Below are 25663 nucleotides of genomic sequence, written 5' to 3'. Positions count from 1 at the left end.
CTTGTACTGCTTAGGTAGTTCGTGCCTAATTAGATATCCTTGATAATCAAGACATTTCATGGGGCAAATCGTCAATACTGAGAAATCCAATATTTCCTGTCTTCTTTCGAGGTCTGGTTTCCGTCCCTTGGTGTCCATGCTGCATGGACGGCCCCTCTCCACGGAAGGCTCACCCGGCTGCCTCTGTTCCTCGAGAGCGCGGGTATTCGACATGATCATAGATAAAAGATCCAGTCATAAACGTAATGAGATTACATTCCTTATTCTGGATATTAATTTTGTGTCTGCTTTAAAACCATTTAGCTACGGAGACCAACGTGTAACGTCTGCTTTTGAATAATGTAGGAGTGCTGAAGCCTGCATCAGCAGCCGAGATTATTGCTGTGCAGCTCCTCAGATGATGAACAGCAGCCTGATGGGCGGCGCGGGTTAAATCTGACACTCTCCCTGCTAAATCTGCCACATAACGGCCTCAGTGGGTGAAATTTGGAGAGTGTCACGTCAGCGCCCTCCTATAGCCCCGGCATGGCGTGCATTTCACAGTTCCTCTGTCCGTCCTTACGCATTCAGTCCACCCTCCTCGCCCGATGCTTTTAGCTCCTATATGCCCTATTGTATACCGAAGCAAAGGTTGTTTCATGCTCGGCCATTTCCACAAGTTATTCTCAGTGCTACTTGAAATAAACATGTGAATCATTCATTTTTCAAAATGACTCTCCACTCAGAGAGGAGAGTAATTTCCCATCCTTGTCACTCATAAGAGCCCAGGCATTCTGCTGTGGTGAGAGAAGAGTTATATTTTTTTTTGTAACCTAATGGAATCGACTGGGGTGGACACTGCACCCCCCCCCCCCGCAAAAAACACGTACTTGCTTTCCAATCGGCATGTTTGAATTGGGGGCGTATCCGTCAGTGCCTCCCCCACTAGACAGCACATTCTTTCATTAAAACAGTGGATATGTTCTTTTAGCTCATGGTCGGCAACACCAAAAGCAGACATGTTCAACTAAGCCCAGGCGCACCCTCGTCAGGAACCGAAACTCCACAAGATGCAGGTAAACCTGCACGATCCTGCAGCCCCGTGCCTTCAGCCCATTTCCCACGCGCGCCTCGGGAAAGGCACTCAGAAGTTTTAGTGACAGCTGGTATCAGTCTCGACCATGGCTTGAATATTCCGTTGCCCGTGATGCCAGCTTTTGCTTTGGCTGCCCCAAATGTAATGTTTCCAATTCGGACCGCGAGGACATGTTCACCAAACATGGCTGGACTATTTGGAAATAAAGCTCTAGAAAAAGACGCATGTCAGAGCAGTGTGTATGGCAGGAGTATCGGCGTACTACTTTGTAGATTTAGTTTTATATTTGTTCACCAAAAAGATTTATGAGAAAGGTTATGAGTTCTGCCACAATTGTCATAAGTTATATAAATATGTATATGTTATTATTATTAGATTTATTAAATGAACATATCTGTTCATAAAAAACAAAAGTATTCATCATTTTGAGTTTTGCATGAATAAATAATGCATTAATACTTAATTGTCTTGAATGTTGGGTTCAGGCCCGTGGGCCTCGCACTCTGAGATGTCCCTTGGTATTTTCTGTTTCCTATTCCAAAGAACCATTACGACTCAGTCTGATGCGATCTTTATTTATTCGTTTATTCATTCGACTTTATTTCCTCATTAATTTTTGTAACGATCCCCACTAATATAAGCACTGTTGTAAACGACAAGTGGAAGATTTTCCGACTGTGCCCAGCAAATCCCCCTGAAAGATTTACCTCTAACCTCCCAACTGCCCCCATCTCAAACAGCCCACTCTTAATTTGGTGTTATTGCATTTCGGCGTCGTGGTGCCGTGATTGAAGTGCTCCCCCGACGCACCAGCTTAGAAGCGGGGCGGAGGGCCGAAAGCCGCCGAGGAGGGTCAGCCATCGAGTGGTCAGTCCACGGTGCTTGGGAGAGAATACCCGGTTGTGAATGAGTGTTCCCTGATGTCACGCCGATGTGAGTAACAGGTTCTGAAGATGTAATGGATTTCAGACCCTTCAAGCGCTCCCCGGTGACTCTCAGAACCAGAGGAGCCGCGCTCAGTATTGAACCAAGGATGTGACGGCAAAGAAGGGAGAGAAGAAGGTTCACTTTAGATTATGCTAAGTGCACTTCCCGGGAACGCTAACCGGTGCAGACGGCACAAAACGTCTTGGCCTTGGGTAGATGTTCTTTGACCATTAATCTGACCTGATTGCTGAGGCCATGATGTCTTGGTACAAATTGCATATGACTAATTGTTTTTGAGAAGCCATGGAGGCAGAGAAGACAAAAAACAAAAAGGACTTGGACGTGTACAAGTCATGCCGAATCGCGAAGCCATGGCATACACAGTTGGAGCCCCGGTCTCAAGAGGCTAATTACCGTTTTTCAAGATTTTTCAGTGTCCCTCCTCGCTGACAGGGAACTGGCAGCATAAAGATGATGCGCTGCATCAACAGTTTAATCAGCGAGTGCTGAAGTGACTTCACATTTCATAGGTCAATTCTTCCATTTGCATTTACATTCACAAGTAGCTATTGTGCTGGACGGTGTTCAGTTAAAGCCAGTCGGTCGGAATCAGCACATCCCAACATTCAAGTGGCACGTGAGCAAGTTCCAAAGAGCCTGGAGCTCTGTGGAGTCTGTTGTTCTGATTGGACAGTGATCTATGAAACCACGTATGAATACTCAATTCTGATCGGCCTTATGTCATCGAGCTAATGTGCAGACATGCACAGTATAGTCTTTATATGCAATGTGGTCTTGGTCTGCATTGCAACAGTGAATTTCATGTTATGAGCATTAGCAATAGACAAAACAATTCTGCTAAAAATAAAATTACTTTTTAAAAAGACCGCTATATTATTGGCATTTTCTGAGATAAAAACAGTTATCTTGATTGCTTTTCAGATTGCAGGTCATCGCATAATCCTACACAAATTTAAACAAATTCAAATTTTTATTTTAAAAAGGTTTTAAAATTAGTTGAAATGGAACAATAGAGCAAGTTAAATGTTCCTCAAGTTCCCCATGTTGCTTTTAGTTATTATTTTAATTCTCAGTATCCAGGGCCTTTTGATATTTTTCTTGCATTGTTGTATCTGTGTTTCTATGGTGCAGTTAATGCACAGACATCATGAAAGCTGTACTGAGAAGAACACGTTGGATGCAGGTGTCATCTTTATGGAATGCTGGTTTCATTGAAAGGCTGGAGAACACATTTCCCAGCACAGTGAATATGAAATCTTTTAAACATGTCCAGGTCTCACATGCTTTTGGGCCAGTCTTGGGTAGAGTTGCACAGCATATTGCTCAGCCACATTTGTCTCCTTTCCCTTTTGAGTCTAGTGTTTAGAGTGGGTTGTTTTGGCAAGGAGTTTGCAATGTGGTCCAACAGGCAGAACTTCTGAGTGTTTTGTTCACTGACAGAAAAGGAATGGGCCTAAAGAAATGCGGAGATGACTGCAGGAAAGGCAGACAGGCAACGGTTGATAATATTTAAAAGATTGCATCATTATGTTCATTATTTTTCATTGTCTGTATATATAACAAATACATATTACTTTGTAACTGTAATTGCAGACAGAAAAGACAATGAAAATTGCACTGTTGATAATGAATAGCATAAAAAAGAATGTCACATGTGCTTGTGCAGCCATATCAGACTGTCTGGTTATGTTCCTTAATTAAGATTAATCACACAAACAATGTGGTTCGCAGTAATGAATGTTATTACATAGTCGTTATTGCCTCGTTATTTCATACACAGTGTTTTCATGGCCATTAAAGTCGACAAACATTACGACTTAAGTGACAGAAATTATCAAGGCATGGGTGCTCATCGCCATTCCTTTCAGCATGCGGGGAGACACAATGTGCAAATTAAACCAGGCCCACCATGATTTGGTTTAATATGGACATTCTGAGAGGCACTAATATGTATTTAGAAGACCTTTTGAATAGTGACTTTAGCCCCGTACTGCGGCCCACACTGACCTGGGGGAACCATTTTTAGGCATGTGTCAAACGGAATAGAGTGGCCCTGCCACTCCAAACCACCGACTGTTTATCAAAAATGAAACAGGGACAGCCTGCCGGCTTTCACTTAGAGTAGGGTCAGGGTGGGATCTCATAGTGTACAGGGTGCCATTTGGTGTCCCATTAATTTACTGACAAATCTTACATTCATTCTCCTATATGCAATATTATTAAGAAGCCTCGGAGGACTAAAAAAAGCAAGCACTACAAAAAGGCTTCTGGCTGACATGAGATGCCAGAGACAACACAGGCAAACAGAAAAGTTACGGGCCTGGTGTGCTTCTTTCATCCAAGCCACTCAAACGTTGGTCCATCTCGACATTATGGACTTAATTGAATCTCAAATGATTATGTTTCTAGCATCTGTGCCATTCGTTCTGAATGCTTCTGCTGGTTTGGCAGCTTAACACGTTCGGAGTTCCGTCCCTCTCCCCATTTAATCAGATTACGTGTCATCTGAGACGTCATTAGAATCCCTCCAATTACCTCATAACAAACCATATTATTGTGCTGAAATATCAATGATTATATTAGAACTGCTTGTCATGCTAAAGATAAAACTAAAAAACTTTCTAAAGATGTAAAAAGTTTCTGCTTCAGTGTACACTGCAACCAAGTATTAGATAATACAGCAGAACTAACAGACCTGCGGCTGAATGGCTGATGGATGCTTGGGCTTCTAGTGGCACTAAGATTGCAATTGATGAACTTAAGAGTTGCAGAGAAATATGAATCACTTGTGCCAGACAATTCAGCAATTGCCTTAACAAAAGTGTTAGGACATGCATTAAAACTGAAGAACGTGCTATAAGTTTTCAGTTTAAGAATCTGTATTTTCAACATTCTTTCTACGGGGTTTTAAAAAGTCTAGGTCTTAAATGGCGAACTTTGTTACATGTTAATTATCAACTTGCGTTCAGCACTGTTTCTGCTTTTCTGATGGTGGCTCCATGTTCTTTCTGTCAGTGGTCTAGAACCTCCACACTGTTATAAATCTACAAATAAGACCATGGTGATTTAATGAACCTGAATTTATTTGCAGTTAATGTGTTTTTTGTCAGGTGTTTTGTTAAAGGCTGTGTTCTGAGTGAAAGAAATAATTACACACAAAGGTTTAACTATTTATGCAAATCCTGAGGATGCCTTACCAAGCCCTGTGCTTAGCTTATCGCCAGTATAAAACAGTGCCTTAATGGTTTGCTTAAACCAATTCAAAACTTAAAAACTAAATATGAAACCCATTTTGTTTTGTAATTACTTGTGCAAGAATATGCTAAATTGTGGACAATGTTTTGAGTAATTGTGCGGCAACTTTTTTACCAGTGTGGATGTGAAATTGATCTTCATAATAGTCTTAAAAAGAAACAAGAAACAATAAATTATTAATGAATCCTTTAAGTTGGATGCGCACAAACTACATAGTTAACTGATTTTAATACTGATTGGACCAATAATATTATCAGTAAGTTGCTTTTTGGAACTGTTGTTTTCCTTCAATAGGTTTTGCTCTATCAAAGAAATATGAATTGCTTGAGTTCACCGTGTAGCTTTCCGTTTGATTTCTGTTTTGACGTGGGTTCAGAATGACATTTTTTCCAACTCTACAGATGGGCTCTGTATTTTCTCAAAAACCACAGACTGCATTTGAATCTGGGCATGAGCAGAGTTATTAGTATCATATGAGATGTACAGTCCTACTCAAAATAGGAGGTGGGAGTGAACCCTGCAGGGTCTGTATGGGGTTTTGTGGAGGGGTTGTATTAATATTCCATTAAAATTTAATTGTGCATTGCCATTCAGCTTAGATTTTTTTAATGATAAAGTATGATGAATGTTAGTGTCTGGGCTATTAGTTTTGATTGAGACCATATAAAGTCTTAAGAACACCAAGCTGACTGCAAGGAAAGAAATTCAGAGGTGAAAATTGGATCCTAAAATATATGTCAAACAAATCTGGAGCCATTGTTTTGCACATTAACTAATATCATGTTGGATAATGCCACACGCTTTTATGATTTTTTTTTTTTTTAAAACTGACATTGACATCCCCCTACTCACAGTGCTGCTCAGCCTACTCATTACCTACACAGCACTCCACATGGCACTTGGCACTGTGAAAATGATGACTTTCACTCTGACTAAGGGCTGTATGTGTTCAGAGCTGCAACTTCAGAAATGGCAGACGGGGGTTTCATCACGGAAAACATGCAGGGGAGCATCCAGCAGTCAGACACACGGGAAACATTTTGGAGAATTATTTAATTAAATCGCTCTTAACAGCATCTTCCGTCGCACATAATTTACTATTAAACAGCACAAAATTATTGAGTGACCAATTCCAAGTCATGTTTTTATAAACAGGTTTGCATTATACATGCACGAATTAATTTTATGAATTTATGAATTATGAATTTTACTTTTTTTTTTTCTTTGTGCATCCACTCCACACAGTATCCACCCAACTCATTGACATTGATCCATTTGACATTGATAGGAGACGATTAATCAGCTTTTAATGAATTTTTTTCTTTATCACATTGAGTGGTGAACGGATCCTCTGCCAAGAGCTGATGTTTTATCTGATAGAGCACTTTATTAAACAACAGCTAAATTTAATACCACCTCATATCAGGTAGCAGATGGTTGATGGGTAAGGAAATGAGAGAGCTGCAGCTCAGGTACTAACAGACGGCTTTTATTACATTGTTTAGGAAAATCTGTGGGCTTGAACGTCATCATGTGTGTCAGGATGTCGAAGCCATGCTCATTGTTTCAGAACGTTGACATGCACAATTTATTATTGTTTTGAGGGTTGGTGCCATTGAAGTTTTGGTGCTGAACTTTTTTTTTTATATATATTCCATTATGAGAAATATACTTTCAGCCAAGAATCTTAGTGTGCAGATTTGGGGGTAGTGGCCAACAGATGATGACAAAAATCACAGGTTCAAGCTCAACTTCCTGCTACTGTGTCCCCGAGCTACCTTTTAACCCCGAGTTGCTCCATATAATGCTGTTAAGCACTGTAAATGTAATAGTAAACTGGTCCATAAGCATTGTTACCCTTTTCTATTCTTGTAGTTGTATTTTTCTGTAATATAACTGATGGTGTTCACACCACAAACCCCACTAAAATAGGCAGGTAAGCAGATGTTTGAGTGACAAGGTCAGAATGGGGAGGGTCGAGACAAGGCGTTGTTGATATCTTGCGGATTGAGTAACTATTGCTTTATTATTGTAAATGATTGGATGTTGCTATTTTCGATTTAGCCTACAGTATATGATCACTGAGGCATCATTCATCTCTGTTTTTTTTTTGGACTAAGTGAAAGAACTGGATTTGATGAAACCAGATGACAATTATAACACTGGCTTAGTCAGAGTGATTTTAAAAACAATGCAGATTGACAGCCTGAACAAAGATGAGTAATGATAGTGAGCACACATTAGATGGAAAACTTTCAACTTGCAAAAGACTTGTCTTTTTAATGGCGTTCTAAACCGCATTCCAGGTCACAATGCAGCAAAGCAAAAACAACAAGAAGGGTAAGACTTATGACTTCACATGCTGCTGACCATGTGCAATTTCTTACTGCCCTTATGCCCTAACAGTGGCCTAATTGTGTAGAAATCCCTTCAAAGATACCAAGGACGCTGTTCAGCAAAGTAGGCAGATACTTCGCAGTCCTGTGCCCTGTGGGCTCAATTATATGAGCAGGCCTGAAAATATCAAATACAGATTTTAGTAGCCTTAAGCGAGCCGGCCTTCTTGAAAGGTAATGGTATTCAAGATTAATAATATTACTAACTCTATGACTGGAGATTGAACACCGAAATGGGACTGTATATCATTTAGGTTGATTCTTTATTGATTCTGAGGTTTGAGTTATTTCACTTAGAGTTATTATTTAAAGTACTACAGTGTGTAATTTGGTGTGACAGAAATCATTACACACTGAAAAGATGAGAGGTTAGTTCCTCTTTCTCAAAATACAGAAACATACCAAATGGTTATTTTTTCTATGTTCTGTTTATGATACTCCTCAGGATGCCTTTGAGCTATCACGTCCCATGCCTGGTGCATAGTGCAACCACTTTGAAAATGCTGTCCGCATAGATGATTTATATCATGGATCATCTCTATTACGTATACTAGTTTTATTACAGTAACAAAAGAATTAGACATTAGCGCTTGTAAAGCAAACACAAAGGTTATTGTTAAAGGTCATTGTCGAAAGGACGATGTTTGACTGCACATCACATTCAGATTGGTTTGTATGATATCCGATACAATTGCTCATCACACATAAATGGGGTCTCTTGTGTATTTTGCACTCTCCTGTTTGAATGTATGTCACATTTGTGGAGAAATATGGAAGTGGGTCATTTGTGACCGAGCCACTTTCTCTTTAGCGCAGCCCTCTCTCGGCATGAATGCATTTTCACTCCAGCCATTCTTTAATGCCAATAACCCAAACGACATAGTAGGCTATTACCAACACTCTAAATCTACAAGCTTACGAGGAAATACTGACATTCAAGAATATGGTATGGTATGGAATGGTATCTGTTTCAGCCAGCTGGGTATGGTGACCTGACAGTTTCAGAGAGACTGTGGCTGTGCCACGTTAAAGCTGTACCTTTTGTTTTTTTCTGGGCAACCATAGGATCCATTATTATGAGTCATTATTATACGCTGCAACAGAATATGTAGATTTTAATTGTTTTTGCCTTATTTGCTGATATTGCAGTTGACTTCTTTAGTATAAATAGTCACCATGACCCATGGTGGAAGTTCTGTTGTCTTTCAGCCATTTCAGAGATTGGCTGTATAGTGACTGGGTTAAATGGGGCCATAGAGTAAGAGGTAAATTCACCAACAATTCCTGAAAAATAAAAACATTACATCACCAGTGTGCAGAAAGGCATCTTGTCATCTTAGCCTCCTCTAATGCAGCAGGTTTTAGCGGCCGTGGAGATGTATGGAGCAGGAGCAGCTGCGTTAAAATAGAGGTTACCTTTTCTCACGACTGTGGTCCAGGATCAGCCCCTGGGCAGATCTCTGGATTTTTAAAGGTTGAAAAATGCATTGAAAGCAGTGTGTGAGTCTCCATGGCTCGGATAGGATAAAGGCCCGGCACAGCAAGAATCGCATGAAACTGGATAAAGGCCTAGGAGCAGGAAATGTTACATGATCAAAAGATCCCTCTTCAATTCGCCTCCTGTGCCCTTCCCTGTGCAAGGTCAGGAGAGTGTGCAATGCACGGCGATGGCCCGGCTCCTGAGAGAGGGAGGGTGTCGCTGGAGCATCTCTCACAATAAGGAGCCTGCTGTGCTCGGCTTAAACCAGGGAGATATCCTGGGTTTTCACTGGAAATGTGGGATTTGTAACTTGTTTTCGGTGTGTCTCAGTGCTGGGATGATTTTTCACTCTGCTTGGACCCTTGACACCTTCATGAGCAACTGACTCTCTCCTAAAAGTAGGAGATTCATGTGGGTTACCGAAAATAACATTGCTGTTACTCTGTAAAATGTAATGAAGGAATTAAAGGCATCTAATGGCAACATGGGTGGTAGTCATCTTGTCATGGTTACATAAAGTGACCCCAGTGACTCAAAGCATGCACCTTGATTTCTTCTTGACAATGTCACATGCACAAGCTCATTATAAGAGGCATCTGATGTGGTTTAAATGGCACAGTGGTTATTAGACAAGACAGAACGAATGGCACCTCATAAGAAAACGCTTTCCAGTAATGCCAAGACACTCCTCACTACTTGGCCATTTCTGCTTCTATAAAGGCAATAAATACCGAAGAAGGCTGGAACACATTTGAAACAGATTAAGGGTGTGACTGCTGAATGTTCAGAGAGGCCCGATTCATCTAGATAATGTAAGCGGCCATTAAAAAGAAGGCAGATTTGTGTAATTACAGAAGGCAAACTACATTACAACCTCGTGAGTACGGGGCTTTTAGTCTCTCCACGACATTTGGTGCCTTTATCCATCACCATAACACATTTCCCACTCAACTCTGAGGGTGAAACCGAAGCCATCCCTGCTTGATTTATAACAGGCATGTAAGTGGAGGCAATCCCATTTAGCACTCAATCTGGTAACAGTCTGTGAGCATAAAAATCCTAAAAACAGGACACATGTACTAGAGCTGCCATGAAAGATAATTTGTTATTCAGACAAACAGATCGAGCCTTGGGCCAATTCCGACGGTTTCAGTGCATCAAGCGCTCATAATTCCACAGGATTCCAGACGTCGACACACATGTTATGCTCAGACACTTTCAGTATCTTTTTTAAAATAATGAATGTTTTCTTATGAACACTAGAATAGTGTTTTTGCACAAGACAAATATAAAAAACCTTTTAGCAACATCAGAAACAATGAATTTGTAATGAATCTGTAATATTTTATTTAGTGTGGCTGTGTCTTCTCTAGTAATGTTTCGCAAAAAAAAAAAACCTGAAGGTAGCAGTGTCAAACCACATCACTCAATCTTTACGAGGATTTGTTAAAATTTTACAGCTGAAAGTCTTGAAGGCAAAGTGATATTCCATTAAAGGGATGTGAATTATTAATTGCCCACAGATCTCCGTACAGCAGCAGAGATTGAGTGAATTTCAGAATACAGATTTTGGAGTATATATTTCCTTGCACTTTGACCAGTTGGTTGGATGTGCAATGATGTCCCTCAATACATTTATTGGGTCACATTAAATATCTTTACTTTACTTTCATGTTTGTTGCTTTCAGCTACATGACTTTTTTTATTTAAGTTTAATGTATTGACACTATACCATATCTATACCATTATCTCTATAAATGTCCACAAATCTACTGTGGTATAATAGCAGTAATATAAATATAAATATAATTTAGTAATATAATAGCATACGGCCAAGGTCATGGTGTGCATTGTCATAGGTGCAAGGCCAAAGGTCAAATAACTTACAGTACTGTACAAATATTATAATAATAACAATACTAATTCATTTCATTTTAGCACGCCTTTCTAAAACCCAAAGTCATCTTGCAGAGTAAAACAAATAAATAATAATAAAAAAAGCAGCACAAGAAGTATGATTTGAACACAACAAAAGACCAGAGTTAAAGCAAATGAGTCAGTTTAAACAAAAGACATGATTAAAATAAAGGAAGATAATCTAAATTTCTAATGTTAGGTGAACATGAATTCCAGAACCGAGTGACTGAAAGGCACAATTATAGGGAAAAATAGGGGCCAATTTAGTGGAAATGAATATTTTATATACATTTTGTTTCAGTATTTAAAATATGCTCTTGCTTATAGGAGGTCAGTCATTTGTTTACAGAGGAGAGCCTAACCTTCAGTGTTTCTATCAAATTTCTTTGTATCAACAGTATTTCTGGAATCGAAGAATATTCTGGTTAATTTCAGATGTTAATAATTGCATTACTGATCTTTGTGGAGTTGAATAGTTGAAAATAGTTGAATATATAGGTATAGGTAAAAAAAGTATTTGGGAGATTAAAATCTTGTACTGCATTGTAATAAATAAACTGGTTTTGATAGTTAGTTCCAAAAATTCTGTCAATTGTATTCCTGCTATAGAGACTTAACATCCACAAATATGTCATCTTACAGCCATTTCTTTCAAAATATGTCTTTTTTTGTATTAAAAGTGACAGACTGGTCTCTAGGACAGCAGATTCATTAAACTGTGTCTTCTCAGGATTGATGTGTAACCTTTTCTGTAAAAATGAAATGCCTGAACAGACAAGTGCAGCTCCCATTTTCATTCTCCAGAGAGACCGTAGCATCCTTAAGCAGTGTAACACATGGCCATACCGAGACGCAGGTTTGATGCGGACTACTTTGTGCCGACCTGCTCTGATTCAGCGCCATGATTCATCTGCGCTCTGACGAGGAACAGAGAGGGTTGTTAGTCATGTTTTTGATGTCCACTGAGCAGTTCTTTGAGAGGCAGGTTGAGCTGAAAGATATTCCTGACCTTTGGGGGGGGGTGTATGTCAAGTGTCATAAATCAGTGTTATGATAACTCGCCACAGCAAAAAGAAAATGCTATTTCACCTTACTTATTGCATATTGGCTTTAATTTATCACTATCATGTAATAAATTATCATATGTGTCATATCACTATCAAATTTGTGTTGGTATAAGATGCTGCGCCAAAAAGAGTTTCATTGTATAGCATGCACAGGATAAATTATTTATTCAATTGTTTGTATCAGTGACTGGTAGCATTTATTTTTATTAATCATGTTAGCAGCAAATATGCAGTCAGACAGCCCTGAATAAGTTCCATATGTAACAGTAAATGTCAAAGGAGGTGTAAGTTAGTCGTACAGATGCACTTGCATCATGCTGTAACAACTGAAATAGTCTGACTGTGATTTGTCCAACCTAGACATGAATGGGACAAAATGGGCCGAGTGGTAGCTCATGTCAGTGATGTCAAGAGCCTGCAATATTTATTATTGCCTTTCTCTGGCGACCCATATGTAGACTATTAAACAGAGGCTGCAAACACTTTTTTTGCCATGTCTGACCACATATCGGTTCTGCTGTGAAAAAACATTGTTTTTGTCTTCATGCAAAGCAACAGTCATGATGACAAATCTTGCAAATCCTTTGTGGCTTTCTTACATTTTAGTGACAGCCTGGTGCTTTTCGAACGTACAGCAATTTATGGAATCTGGACGTGAGTCATCAGCACCAGTGCACTTTCCACACGTAAATGCCGGCTCCTCAACAAAGCTGCATTTCAATGACTTTAATGTCTGGCATCATTAACAATTTCATTCTGCGGCCAAGTATTTAAAGTGTACAGGATCTTTTTTTTTTCACATTAAGGATCAGAATTATTATTATATTAACAGAAGCAATACAGGCAATACGCATACATTTTTACATAAAGTAAACACATGGTAAACAAAAGTCCTGTTCCTGACAGAACGTTTTCTGTCCACATTCCCCTGAGCTGTGGCTAGGCAGATAACGCTTTATTAGGCGGATGGCATTAGGAGAGAAAGTGCTCCTGTGTTCTGTAAGATCGGAGGGTTCTGGGTTCTGTAGTGCCTGTTGGAGTGGAGGAGTTGTGGCCACAGTGTGAGGAATGTGTGCCCTGGGTGGTTTTGTTCTTCTTCCTTTACTCCTCACTTCCTGTCCACTAGTCCTCTGGACTAGACTGTGAAAGATGTGGACAGGACAGATTGGATGACTGCCACGCTTCCTCTGCTGGACCTTTTTGAGAATGACCTTCAAGGTCTTGGAAAAGCTTCCTGAAAATTTAAGGCTGACCTAGGACTCCTCATTTATCGTCTGTAACTGTATTGTATCTCCCTTGAACACAAATTGATTGATCCATTTAGACAAAATAAGAGATAAACAGAAAAACAGAACAGAGCTAGAGGCCTTGGCGAAATGTAGATTGTCTCACAGATTGTTCATTATTTCTCCTCATTCTTCATGACATGGCAACCATAAAACAAATCCCTCATCGGAGTCGTAGGCGGTTCTGGCATATCAACAACAACTTTCTTACAAGTAGCTCCATCCATTCATTCATCCATCCTTCCGTCCAACCATCCACCCATCCATCCTGGACCGTGAAGATATCTCAGTGTTCATTGCAGGTTAGCCTTGGGTTGCAAAACCTGCCGACCTGATGAAGGTGTTGGGATCTACTAACACAGGGAGTGTGTGGTGTGTTCTAGGTTGCATTTAACTTCCTCCAAGTAAATTCCAAGTAAATCAATGCATTCTCACTCACTCTGCAACAGAGCACCATAGCAGCACTGTCACATTCATACAATTTCAAAACAGGTTGAATGGAAGCATTAAATAATGTCACAATTACCACAAAACCGTTCTAGATCCTACACTCTGCCAAACTTTGCTGCGTGAATAGGAACCTAAAACAAAAGTGACCATGACCATGTCTTTCCATAATTCCAAAGGCGTTTTAGTACATTGCATAGTACTGTATAGTTTAAAATGATGGTAAATCCTGGCCAACTTCAGTAGAAGAGAGATGGACAACCGTCTACACTGCTCTTGGATTCGTTCAGCCTCAGTGCAATTTCCATAGCTATTTTCCGCTGTTGTTCGAAATTAGTCGGTTCATTTGCAGCAGCCTGTTGACTGACCTGTTCATCAAAAAGCTGACCCGTTCATAACTGCTGCGACCTGCAACTGTCATTGTGTCCCTTAGCTATGCAGGGGGTCAGTCCCTGTATTAACAGAAAGTGAGAGAATGCCACTCTCATTCATTAAATCCGCCAAATCTGACACAGCATCATTATTTTCAAGGGCCGGTAGCTGTTGTTGGTGTACTGAAAACCACTCTGGCAGTGTCATTTTTAGAATGTTTTGCAGTCCTGCAGTGTCACATCCAAATCAGAACAACGGCTTCTACGATGTTCTACAGAAGTCCAGGGCCTTTTCCCCTTTGAGCTATTGCTGTTTTCATGCCTCATATTTTGTAGCAATGGGCATTCTGCAGAAGTGATTTTTAAAGGAGGTAATATATTGTCCGAGGGCACTGACAAAATTGCCCTGTCCTCTCAACGTCCTTCACAGCATCTTCTGTGTGCAACAGCATGCACCAGTTTTTTTTTTTTTTTTTTTCTGTCTCTGCATGACCACGTCCCAGTGCAGGGGGGTGGGGAGGTGGTGATGGGGTGGCGGCGAACTGCTGGTGCATGTGCAGCAAATGCAAAATCTCCCTTTGTTCTCACCGATCAGCTTTACTTGCATTCGCAGCCCCTTAGCCATGCTTGGACCCAAGATACGACACAACTCTCCTCTTCTTGCAGACACAGTATCAGTACCCAGTACTACATTTAGGGACGGACAGGTGCCATGACTTGGGGTTGGTCCCGCCTCGCACCCAGTGACCATGACACGGAAAGCCGGTTTAAAAAATGGGTTTGTGAATGGATTTGGCCACTCCTCACATTTCCTCAACTATGCTGTGTCTCACTTTTTTGTGAACTGTAAGCCTCCTGTGCATTTTACCGACCTGCCGTGTGTGTTTACACAAAGAGGAATCAGTTTCATGGCAATACACAAGAGGGAGACAGAGCTCTACTTTGTTCCAGCCTGACATCCAGTCGATGTGGAACCCCGCCAGACCAGTAAAAGAATTAAATCAACGGATTAAAGTACCACAAAGTGGTCTGGTAAAGTAAGTGTAGGTATTTATTTCCCGTACTTACCAAACTTACTGCGCCAGTCACATGTAAAAATGCCCTGTGTGTCTGACAGCTCATCCCCACGCTGCCTGACCTCTGGCCCCGCCCTTCGGAGGAGACTCGTTCGCAGCTCCAGTCGGGCTGATTAAGGAACACCTGTTCAGCCCCCGATTCACTCCGTGCCTTGTTATTCTGGAGGGCCGTCATCAGTGCTTTTCAAAGTGACCCCGAAGTTGGAAAAAAGAAACTCATGCAGGACTTCAGTGCTTCAGGACTTGATGTGACACATATCATGACACACTGTGAACAATCTGAAACGCGTCAATGCAGAACAAATCATTTCTATTTTCTCAGTTAGCGTATTGGCTCCTCCTCAAAATGCATCTGAATATTTAAACTACCAAAACTACCAAAAATAGAGAATACTACGCAATGGTGCATATACACTAGAGGCCAAAGGTTTGGACACTTAATGCAGCACTTAATGCAGCTTCTCATTCAATGTGTTTTCTTTATTTTCATGATCATGTACATTGGTAGATTCTCAATGAAGGCATCACATGAACACATTATGTACTTTATGTACATAATGTGTTACTTACTTTAAGTACACGTTATGTACTTCACAAAAAGTGGAGACTTGGCCTCCACAGTCACCGGACCTGAACCCAATCGAGATGGTTTAAAATATGGTTTTAAAAGAGGCAGATATCACCACTGATATCTGATTGTTTCACCTCTAAATAATAACACATTTGCCAAAACATATAAAATGCAACTGAATATTTTCAAAGGTGAATTGCAGATTTTTTGTTTTTGGATCAGCAACATATATTGCATGGTACAGGAGGCAGCTTCAGGATACTAACAAGTCCTTTTTAAGTAGATAATAACTTGATAAAAGTCACTTGTGCTCCCTGCTATTTTCTAAGTATATAGTTGTGTTGTATTGAAACGGATGGAGAATAATAGGTGGATGTAATCTTAGACCTTTTAATGTGAAGTAGCTGTATTCTTTCCTCAAATTTGACATTACAGTTGTATCCTTAATGACACAACATTTAAAATCAAGCAGCGCTCACTTGCAGTCCGGATCCGTCCACATCACCTGATTTATCCATTTCCTGCTGCTGTTTTTTACCCAGCCTCCTTTGTGCCTCAGAGGCTGAATGGAATAATGAGATGTGGTGTGATGAAAGGTCCCCTCGGTTTCCCAGAAAGCCCAGCTTCTGATGTATTTACAAACACCCCGAGAGACGGGCCGCTTTATTCAATAAGCAGCATAATGTGCACGCAGACCAACCGTCTCCCTCACCAAACACCCCCTCCCAGCCTCCCCTGCTCGGCATCTCTCTCGCCTGTATTAATGCTGGGGTCGCTACTGGTTTTTGCCAAAGTCCGTCTAGCTCCGTGCTCTACTGGATTCTCCGACTTTCGGAGCTGCGAAGGCTGTGGAAACCATGGCTCAGTTAGGCGGTGGTCAGGACATGCTGGCCATTCCAGGCCAGCAGGGACACCCTGGGCACCCTGCCGGGCTGAACGAGGACCTGGTGAGGATCCTGCGGGAGAACCTGCTGCAGCAGGAGCGGCCTCGGGGCTGTCGGAGTCGCAGGTCTCCGTCCTCCATCTCTCCCAGGCTGTCGCCCACCAGCCTGTCTCCGCGCAACTCGCCGCGGCTGCTGCGGCGCATGCTGCTCAACAACAGCCTCCACAAGCAGAGGCGCTTCACTGTGGCCCACACCTGGTAAGAGCCGCAGCTTCCGCCGCATTCCGCCGCAGATGCTGTCCCTCCGATCATTGAAACAGAGAGGGCTTAATGTCAATTGTGACTTGGTGTAATGGTGCTACAAACAATAACAATGATGAAATATGCATGTAGTGTCAATGATAATAAGCAAAGTACAAAAAGTGAAATAAAAGAGGGAAGGGGATATGCAGATGAAAAGAGTGTCTGTTATTGGTTGGCTTGTTGATGAAATGATTGATTCATTGATTGTCTTGATGTTGCATGACACACATTGCGTTATATATTCTCTCAATTTTAATGTATATATTAAAAAAAAATTTTTTCTAAACTTGTCAACGTTGCTCTCTGTTCTGAATTTGGAAATCAAGCCCTTTCTGTTCTTGGTTTGGAAGTAAAGCATAATTTTAGTTTCACCTTTTGTGCCTCATCCTCCTTTACAAACCTAATGGCATTGCCTTTTGTTTTGACCATTTCAGCTACATGAACTACCACACATGTCATCTGCCTCTGTGATGACCCACTTTTCATTTTAGCTACCTCTTATAAAGATTGTTTAGACTTTCCATACGGTACAGCTGCTCAGTTTGTGTTGTGTGCGTTTTATGATGACAGCCATTGTGCAGCTTGTGGGTTTCTTGATAATTTGCGGTGTGCACATCCCGGTTGAGAAACACGAACAACCTCAAGCTGGTGGACAGTTTTTGCCTAGAGTTCGGTGACTTGATCAGAGGTTCAATATAACCTGAAGCTGGTGTCAGATACCAGTAGCGACTGGAGGATGCAGGATTTAAAAATATATAAATACATACACACAAAAAAAAAATATATATATACAGTATATGATCAAAGGAGCCAGTCCCCCCCACACTGCTCCCCGGGTGCCTTTCATGGCTGCCCACTGCTCACCAAGAGTTAAATGCAGAGGACACATTTTCTTGTGTGCACTGCATGCTGTGATGCAGTGTTTCACAATGACAATCACTTTCACTTTCACAATCACTTTCACTAACTGTCTCGATACAGGAAAGAGGAGGCGCAGGCACGGATTATTGCAAAACAAAACTTTATTTAAACTGGACAAACCAACATATGAAAGTGATTGTGATGCACACAACGAAATGTGTCCTCTGCCTTTAACCATCACCCTTAGTGAGCAGTTGGCAGCCATAAAAGGCGCCTGGGGAGAAGTGTGTGGCGAGCACTCAGTGGCACCTTGGCGGACCAGGATTTGAACCGGCAACCTTCTGATTACGGGGCCGCTTTCTTAACTGGGTGAAAGTTGTGAGGAAATTCAGAGCTCCGGGAACCAGGTCTGCCCACTGTCAACGAGCGCCACCTTGACAGTAACTGCATTGACTTAACTTTAAAAACCATTAAGCAGCCTTCTTTAAAATGTACACCATTATTACAAATGTATTGCTTTAAACAGAATAGTAAATGCTATATGTGCATTACTAGGTCGCCAAACCTTTAAACTCCAATCTTCTAAAATTGATGAATAATCTCATGTGCTGCTCTGTAAAAACCAACCTGGAGGGGTGGAGAGGTCCAGCTGTCAAAGGTGTTAAACAATGGTGATATTTATCGTAATGTGGACTGTTACACTGCTCCGGAGTTTGTAGGTGGGTGATGCAGAAGGATGGCAGAAGGCCCATCATATCTATTTAAATAAGAAGGAGCGCTGGGCATCAACAGCCCCTTAATGGCATCACGCATGGGGCAGGTTGATTTCAATATGAAAGTGAACAGCTGCCAACAGTGCAATGTTCTGCCTTTCAAAAGGCTCCCTCTCAATGGCTGCCGGCCCTTCAGTATCCATCAGGATCAGCTCTCAGGTGCCTGTTCAATAGATCTCGTCATTAGTATTCCACCAGGCAAAAGATTTCCCCTCCGCGCATTGATGCAGACTGTATTTGGAGCTATTCCATATCAACACAAGCCCCCCCCCCAGGTGTGTCCTTGATGTTGATGTCATCAATATATACATTCAAATGTTTACTCTTTCACTAATGCTGCATTAATTGTGGCATCATTGGAAAAATGCATGTGTTGCTGTATGAACACAATTCAGAATGCATAATGATTCAGAATCTTTTCTATGATCTCATGAAAGCAGCTTCACCATCATTAATTCACAAAACCCAGACGATAGCTTATTGCAGCTTAGTGCAGGCATCAATCATGTTCCTCTTTTTGTCTCTTGTCTTACCCTTTTTTTATGTATTTCCCTATTTGGGGCTACTTGGTTTTTCATCTAACCCTAACAACTTCCTACCCATTGTTAAACAACCGTACATATTAAACACCAGGTGGCGCTGTAAATCACTGTCTTGTAATATAATATGCCAAATAATTACAGAATATGTATGTGTATTTTGAAGTTGCAGTGCTTGCACATAGTTAGGCCCGAAGGAGCAGTTCTATCAGTTATTAGAAAGCTGGCACAGTAGTTTTCAAAGGACCCCAGTCAGGATGGGCCTAAGCTCCCTTAACTGGGTGGATTTTGGGGAGTGGGGTTGCCTATAGGGGTCATCGGGGGAGCTGGCTCTGTGAGAGGTGCTTTTCTGGGGTGAAGGGGAGGTATTCCTGCTCTGTCACAACTTAGACATTGTCTTTACTGACTCGGTCATGATACATAAAGGACTTTTGGGTTGGGCACACTGAATGACATCCAGAGGGTGGTCTGATCATTCAGACTTACCTCAGGTGCCAATTTTATGCTTGTGTATGTGGGTGCCTGCTTGTCTAAAATTATGTGGAGGTGGGTCCTGGACTCCACCTCATATCCCAGGAGTGGGAGCCAACCCCCCCCCAACACTCCATGCCGGTGAATGATGCCCTAGTCCGCCATTGCGTTGGTGGGCTTAGTGGCTGGGGCTGACTGCTCAGACTGACTCACTCCTGGGGGCCACTTGGCAGGTCCAGGCCCACCTGGTTCTGTTGTGTCCCTGGCGGTGGGTCCTTGGTCTCTGGATCGCTGCCTAGGTGTGTCCTGCTGCTGGTGGAACCTACAGGTCCTCCACCTCAGTACCCTGCTGCTCATCCCACCCCCTTTTCTTGGTGGGGGCCACAATGGTGGCTCTCCTGGGACTCCCGTACCCTGGGCGATATTTTGATAACTGTTGTCTGGGCCTCCTACAAATCGACGGGGGGCATGGCTGTAGCTCCCCACATACAAAATTAACTTCTTACATGGAGAAACCTTGTGGGAATTGTCACGTTCACACACAGGGGTGCACATTAGGGCTCTCACAGGTGCACAAACACTTACTCACAGACACCCACTGCCCACTGTCTATACCGGCCGAACATGTCATATATTCTTATTAATAATACTGTTCTAAGAAATTATATTTGCATTATACATATGTTTGGTTGTTGCTGTTTCTTTTGTGTTTGTATACGCAGATCATCGGTGTTCATTCTCTATCCTTCTCCAAATCTCCAAATCCAAATTTCTTGCCCCTCTCCTTCCTCTATATGTTGACTTTCGCCCCAACTTCTCTTTTTCTCTCTTCCTTTTCCTGTCGTAATTGGGCAGTGGTGGCCTAGCAGGGGCAGTGGTGGCCTAGCGGGGCAGTGGTGGCCTAGCGGTTAAGGAAGCGGCCCCATAATCAGAAGGTTGCCGGTTTGAATCCCGATCCGACAAGGTGCCAAGGAGGTGCCACTGAGCAAAGCACCGTCCCAACACACTGCTCCACGGGCGCCTGTCATGGCTGCCCATGGTCACTCAGGGTGATGGGCTAAATGCAGAGGACAAATTTCACTGTGTGTGCCGTGTGCTGTGCTACTGTGTATCACATGGTACAATCACTTCAATTAAGTTAAATAAGAAAAAATAAAATATCATAATTTAATTGAAAAAAAAGGCTGTGAATGATGACAGCACAGATACACATACACACTCTCATGTGTCGATTGTGTTACTGACTGGATGGGAAAAAAATAAACGTAAAATAATCACGTATTAAAACCCATTTTGTGACGTTGTGCGAATGCATCCTTCTTCATCGTCAAGTCTTGTCCTCAACTCCGATCACCTGCCTCGCCATGCCAAATGACCGTGACACTGATGTTAATGAATTTGACATCATTTGCACAAGCTCTAAAAGAAGGAGAAAACTATTGCCAGTTTTTTTTTTTTTTTTTATACAATTAACAGCTTTGGACCGTCAGCAGAATTGAACGAAGTCTTGAGTTAGAAATCACTGTGTCAACTTCCCAATTCTAGAGGTCAAGAAATATGATTAAAGTACTCTTGCGGGAAGGTCCGGGGAGCACACTCACAGACATGCTGAGGCTTGGGGGTGATGCAGGAGACTGCTCGCAGGTCATGGGGGTAGCACACAGTGTAGGAGTAAAACCAGTGGTTACCATGGCACATTTGTAGTGAAATGAGGCTGGCAAAAGGATGGTCAACAGGCATACATCTTGCAACGTCGATGGCTGGGCTGAGGCGCAGTCGTGGGACGTGCGATCAGTTGGTAACATCAGGATCACACAAGAATCAGGCTAGGGCAAACCCGTGAGAAGGAAATCGATGTGAAGCAGGATCAGGCAGAGAAAAGGCTAGTAGCAACGATGAGCGGGTGCCGAACAAGCCGCCGGATGTTTATACGGGACGCTGACTGCTTCAACTGCTCCTGGGTGGTTGTCCCCGTGCCCTCTGTGGGCCTGGTGGTGAATTACTAGAATTACTACACTGTTAGAGTGCCTGGAGGACCATAAATACAGTGGTTCTTGGGAACCCTTTAGATTTTTCTCATACTTCTTTCTAAATAGTTTATAAAGAAATGAATTTATTTATTACATCTGTTAGGGGCACTGTATTCATGCACATTATGGAAATCAAATAAGTGACCATGTGAGTTGGGTGATGTCACATTTAATTAATCTAATTAATCTAATACTATATTGCATCAAAGTGCCTTGATAACAACCAAATAATGTCCAAGTGACTTTTGAGATATTTTATAGATACAGTGAATTACAGTCACAACTACATGTGTGTTTTGCCAATATGGATGGTATGGAAAAATCCATATGGATGGTATGGAAAAATCCATGGTGCTTTAGCAGACAGGCTGCAGAGTGAACAGCTTTTCACTATTTGGTCCATGCAGTCCTGAGTTTGTCACCACTAGAGGGGCTCATTAGATCAGATTAGTTTTTAATGGTCATTGTGGATACGCCTCGGTTCACCAAACTTAATAAACCGAACGTGATTCCTCAATTAAGTGGATACAATTTATAAATGGTTATGTTACACTTCAACGCACTGTACTGATCACAGTCAAATATTAAATCTAGGAACTGACCAGCGACCTGAAATATCTTTAAAAAAATGTGTGCAGTTGGTTATGAACATTTTAGGAAGCAAAAATTATTAGGACATGAAAGTGAATTTGTATGCATCAGCAGACGTGAAGCCGTGCGTGGGCTTGCTCTCTCATCAAACAGGCTTAACACTGCGCTGGGCGGAGGCTGTAATTACAGTGATGGTTTTGGAAAAAGCACCACGTCACAAAGGGCTTCCTTTAATACGCATGCAAAAAAAAATTATATATGGATGCTTACAAATATGGATGCTTACAATTGTTACTTACTACTACTTACTACTTACTTACTATGACACTAAATATAACAGTGAAAAAATATACTTAATACATGGTCCTTCTTCACTTCTAACATGTGCAGGTAAGGTAATGGACAATTTTTGGTCTTAGACAGAAATGGTTATATGTAATGTGGTTTTAATGCCTTTGAAATTATACATTTAATATAATGTCATGAAGAAACTGACATACATAAATGAAAGCAGGTCACTTGCTTTGGAAAAAGTCTGGATCAAAATGGTTCCATTCATTTGGGATCATGCCACATCATCACATCTGCATGGCATCTCCAAGAATGGATGTCCTTAACATGCATTAAAATTAAGGCTTTTATTTACTGAATTCTGTCTTTATAGAATAGAATATAGAATTCTGTGCATATAGAAGCAAAAAACTGAGAAAAACTGAAAACATAAAGAAATATATGCACAAAGCATAAACAAAACCCCACCATTTTAATAAACTTTTTTGGTTTCGGTGTCTGTGAGCCAAGAAATATTCCCTTTCCCATCTGACTCACTTTTTTCAAATGTGTAAGGGGTATAACAGAAAAGCAAAACATTTTTTGAGGGAAATTCCTAAAATTCCTTTCAGTCTCTGGCTTTTTAAAAGGGTGCCTTAAAAGAGATATTTAATGCATTGGGTAATGTGTTTTTTTCTTTTATTCCCCCTATTGATTGGTGATAAAAATATGACCTGTAATTCCAATTTTCCACCTGCACCTCTTCTGCACTTTTATCATCTTCCTGTCTTGATCCTGATTGACACTGATTATTCATTCCTGTAGGATTATAATCTTTATTAGATATGTATACCTTATGTGCTTATGTGCTAGTTTATTTATTGGTCTTTGTACTTTGAGGTAATTATAGCAAAGGACAATTTCAGTGAACTGTACACTCTGAATTGTTAAGTCTTGTGAAGAATGTCTTGGTGAGAATGAGGACTGAGTGGCAGAACTGGGATGCACACATCTTACGGCCTCTCTGGGGACTACTGATGTGGGCATGGAGCTGGGGAGGCTTCAGTTTTACTTCTGCTTATTTGCTCACTCACTTAGAAAGCATGTTTGTTTCAGGGATGCAGCTATCAGGCTTTGTAATATTGATAATCATCTGATCATGTACATACACACACACACACACACACACACACACACACACACACACACACAACTACATGTGAACATATCAGTCTCTCATTGTTATCTTCTAATGTAGCATTGAGTGTGTTGGGGATATTGATGGAATTCAGTTTCATTGCATCTCACACCATATACCATTTCTCTTGGTTAAAGCCTTCCTGGGAGAACCATTGATTGAATAATATCATTATGTAATTTTACTTTAACCTCACTACAAGGACACCTCAATACCAAAGCATATTATATATTATATTGCCTATAATGTAAATATAACAATACAGGTTGCACTGTTTACTTTAACATGCCCACTCATAGTTGGATTTCATTGTTCTAAAACCATTTTGATGAAATGATGAAGCAAAGTAGGTTTAGGCATTTTCAGCAGACATTTGTGTTCGCTTCATACTGACCTAATGACCCATTGATTGACTGGTCCAGTACGAGTATTCCAGATGGCTTGTTTGTTATTGGAAGCAGCTGATTGCTGGTCCATTCGCCACTCAAACCAAACCAAAGTGCAACTAGGGGAGTGTGATGCAGTGCTGTTGAAAATGTACATTTGACTCAGCCCTTGAAGGGATGTAATGAGTTGCAGTGCTCTTCAAAATGGCGCTGGGGATTCTCCTCGAGGGTAAGTGACAAAGGAGAGTGTTTGAGGGCTTGTTTATTCCAGGAATGGAATGCAGGCAATGTTGGTGATAGTAACACACTATAAATAGAGCAGGCTGACTGAGAAATGTGCTCAGTAGATGAAGCAGGGAAGAGGGTTCACTATTCTGAACATTTAAACCAGTGCAACTCACCTCGACCACGAGGGCTAAAAGTTCAGACCAACTCATATTTCTAATGTGCCAAATGACTGAGTGATTTAGGGCTAGTTTAGCATTCATGTCTGCTAATGGATACTTTTCACTGAAGCCCTCCCGAGTCTGGGGGTGTGTCAGAGAACCTGTTCCTATCATTCATTAGTTTTCTCTTCTTTTTTTTCTTTAGATAAGTAATGCTGTTAATGGGTAATGCTGTTTTATCTATATCTATCATTTGGATTATGGTCTGGGGAGATCAGATCTATTAAGAGATGTAAACGGTCTGAAATGACCTGTAGGAGGGTGGTATGTGTGAAAGTAGTATCCACAAGAATGCAAAACATTGACCAGGACATCACATTGACTCCAATGCTTATCTTCTTCCCATACAGTATACTGTCCAAGATATGGTATGATATGGCATATTAGGATCAGAGCGATTCTTCATCTATCATTCCCCCCAGTTGTTCTGCAGTTTTAAAGATGACTGCTTTACTAGCCACAATTTCCTTCCTTTTTTTGGGGCAGTAGATGACCGCTCAGTAAGTTAAAATGTCATATGACGTTGGCTTACTACTTGTAAACAAATAGTTTTCTGTAATGTATTATGTTGAATGGACATAGCCAATTTGGCCAGGTCTATATTGTGTATCAAGTGAAGGCAATATTGGAATTAAGGAGAAAAATAATAGTCATTAGTCATGGCTCTGCTTTGACAGACACCTGGGGTGGCAGAATGATGACCATCATTTTATATGCATTGTTCCAGATGATTAGTGGATTATATGATGTCTAATACTTGTAATATTAGATACTAATATTTGTAAGTGAATGAATGTTTGGACTACTACTAAGCGGCTGAAGATTTGGACTTTTTTCATGCCAGGAAAACTGTTGTCATGCCACGCGAGTGAAGGAGGAAGAAGTTGCAAACGATCAACATTTGAAATATAAATGAAATTTTAATAAACAAAAGAAAATGGCACAATGGGCAACACATACAGAACACTTTAACTGAAAAGACACTTAGCGCTGAAAACCACATTAATGCAGGACAAGGGGTGA

The 25663-nt window shown here is 41.1% G+C and overlaps 1 protein-coding gene across 6 annotated transcripts in view; it reads left to right on the top strand.

Annotated features, from left to right (window-relative positions):
• LOC114785254 (cAMP-specific 3',5'-cyclic phosphodiesterase 4D) overlaps positions 1–25663 on the top strand; it is a 99008-nt gene that overhangs the window by 21596 nt on the left and 51749 nt on the right. Inside the window, exon 1 of one of the 6 annotated variants that reach the window (XM_028971226.1) lies at positions 16960–17030. The exons of the other annotated variants lie outside the window; for them this stretch is intronic. Within the exon in view, the coding sequence (XP_028827059.1) occupies positions 16975–17030 (56 nt within the window). The 5' untranslated portion in view covers positions 16960–16974. Of the gene's footprint in view, positions 1–16959; positions 17031–25663 lie in introns of those variants that run through there. 6 annotated transcript variants of the gene reach the window in all.

This window comes from Denticeps clupeoides, chromosome 3, assembly GCF_900700375.1.
Source record: "Denticeps clupeoides chromosome 3, fDenClu1.1, whole genome shotgun sequence".
Lineage (NCBI taxonomy): Eukaryota > Metazoa > Chordata > Actinopteri > Clupeiformes > Denticipitidae > Denticeps > Denticeps clupeoides.
This window is presented reverse-complemented; position numbering and strand designations above follow the sequence as displayed.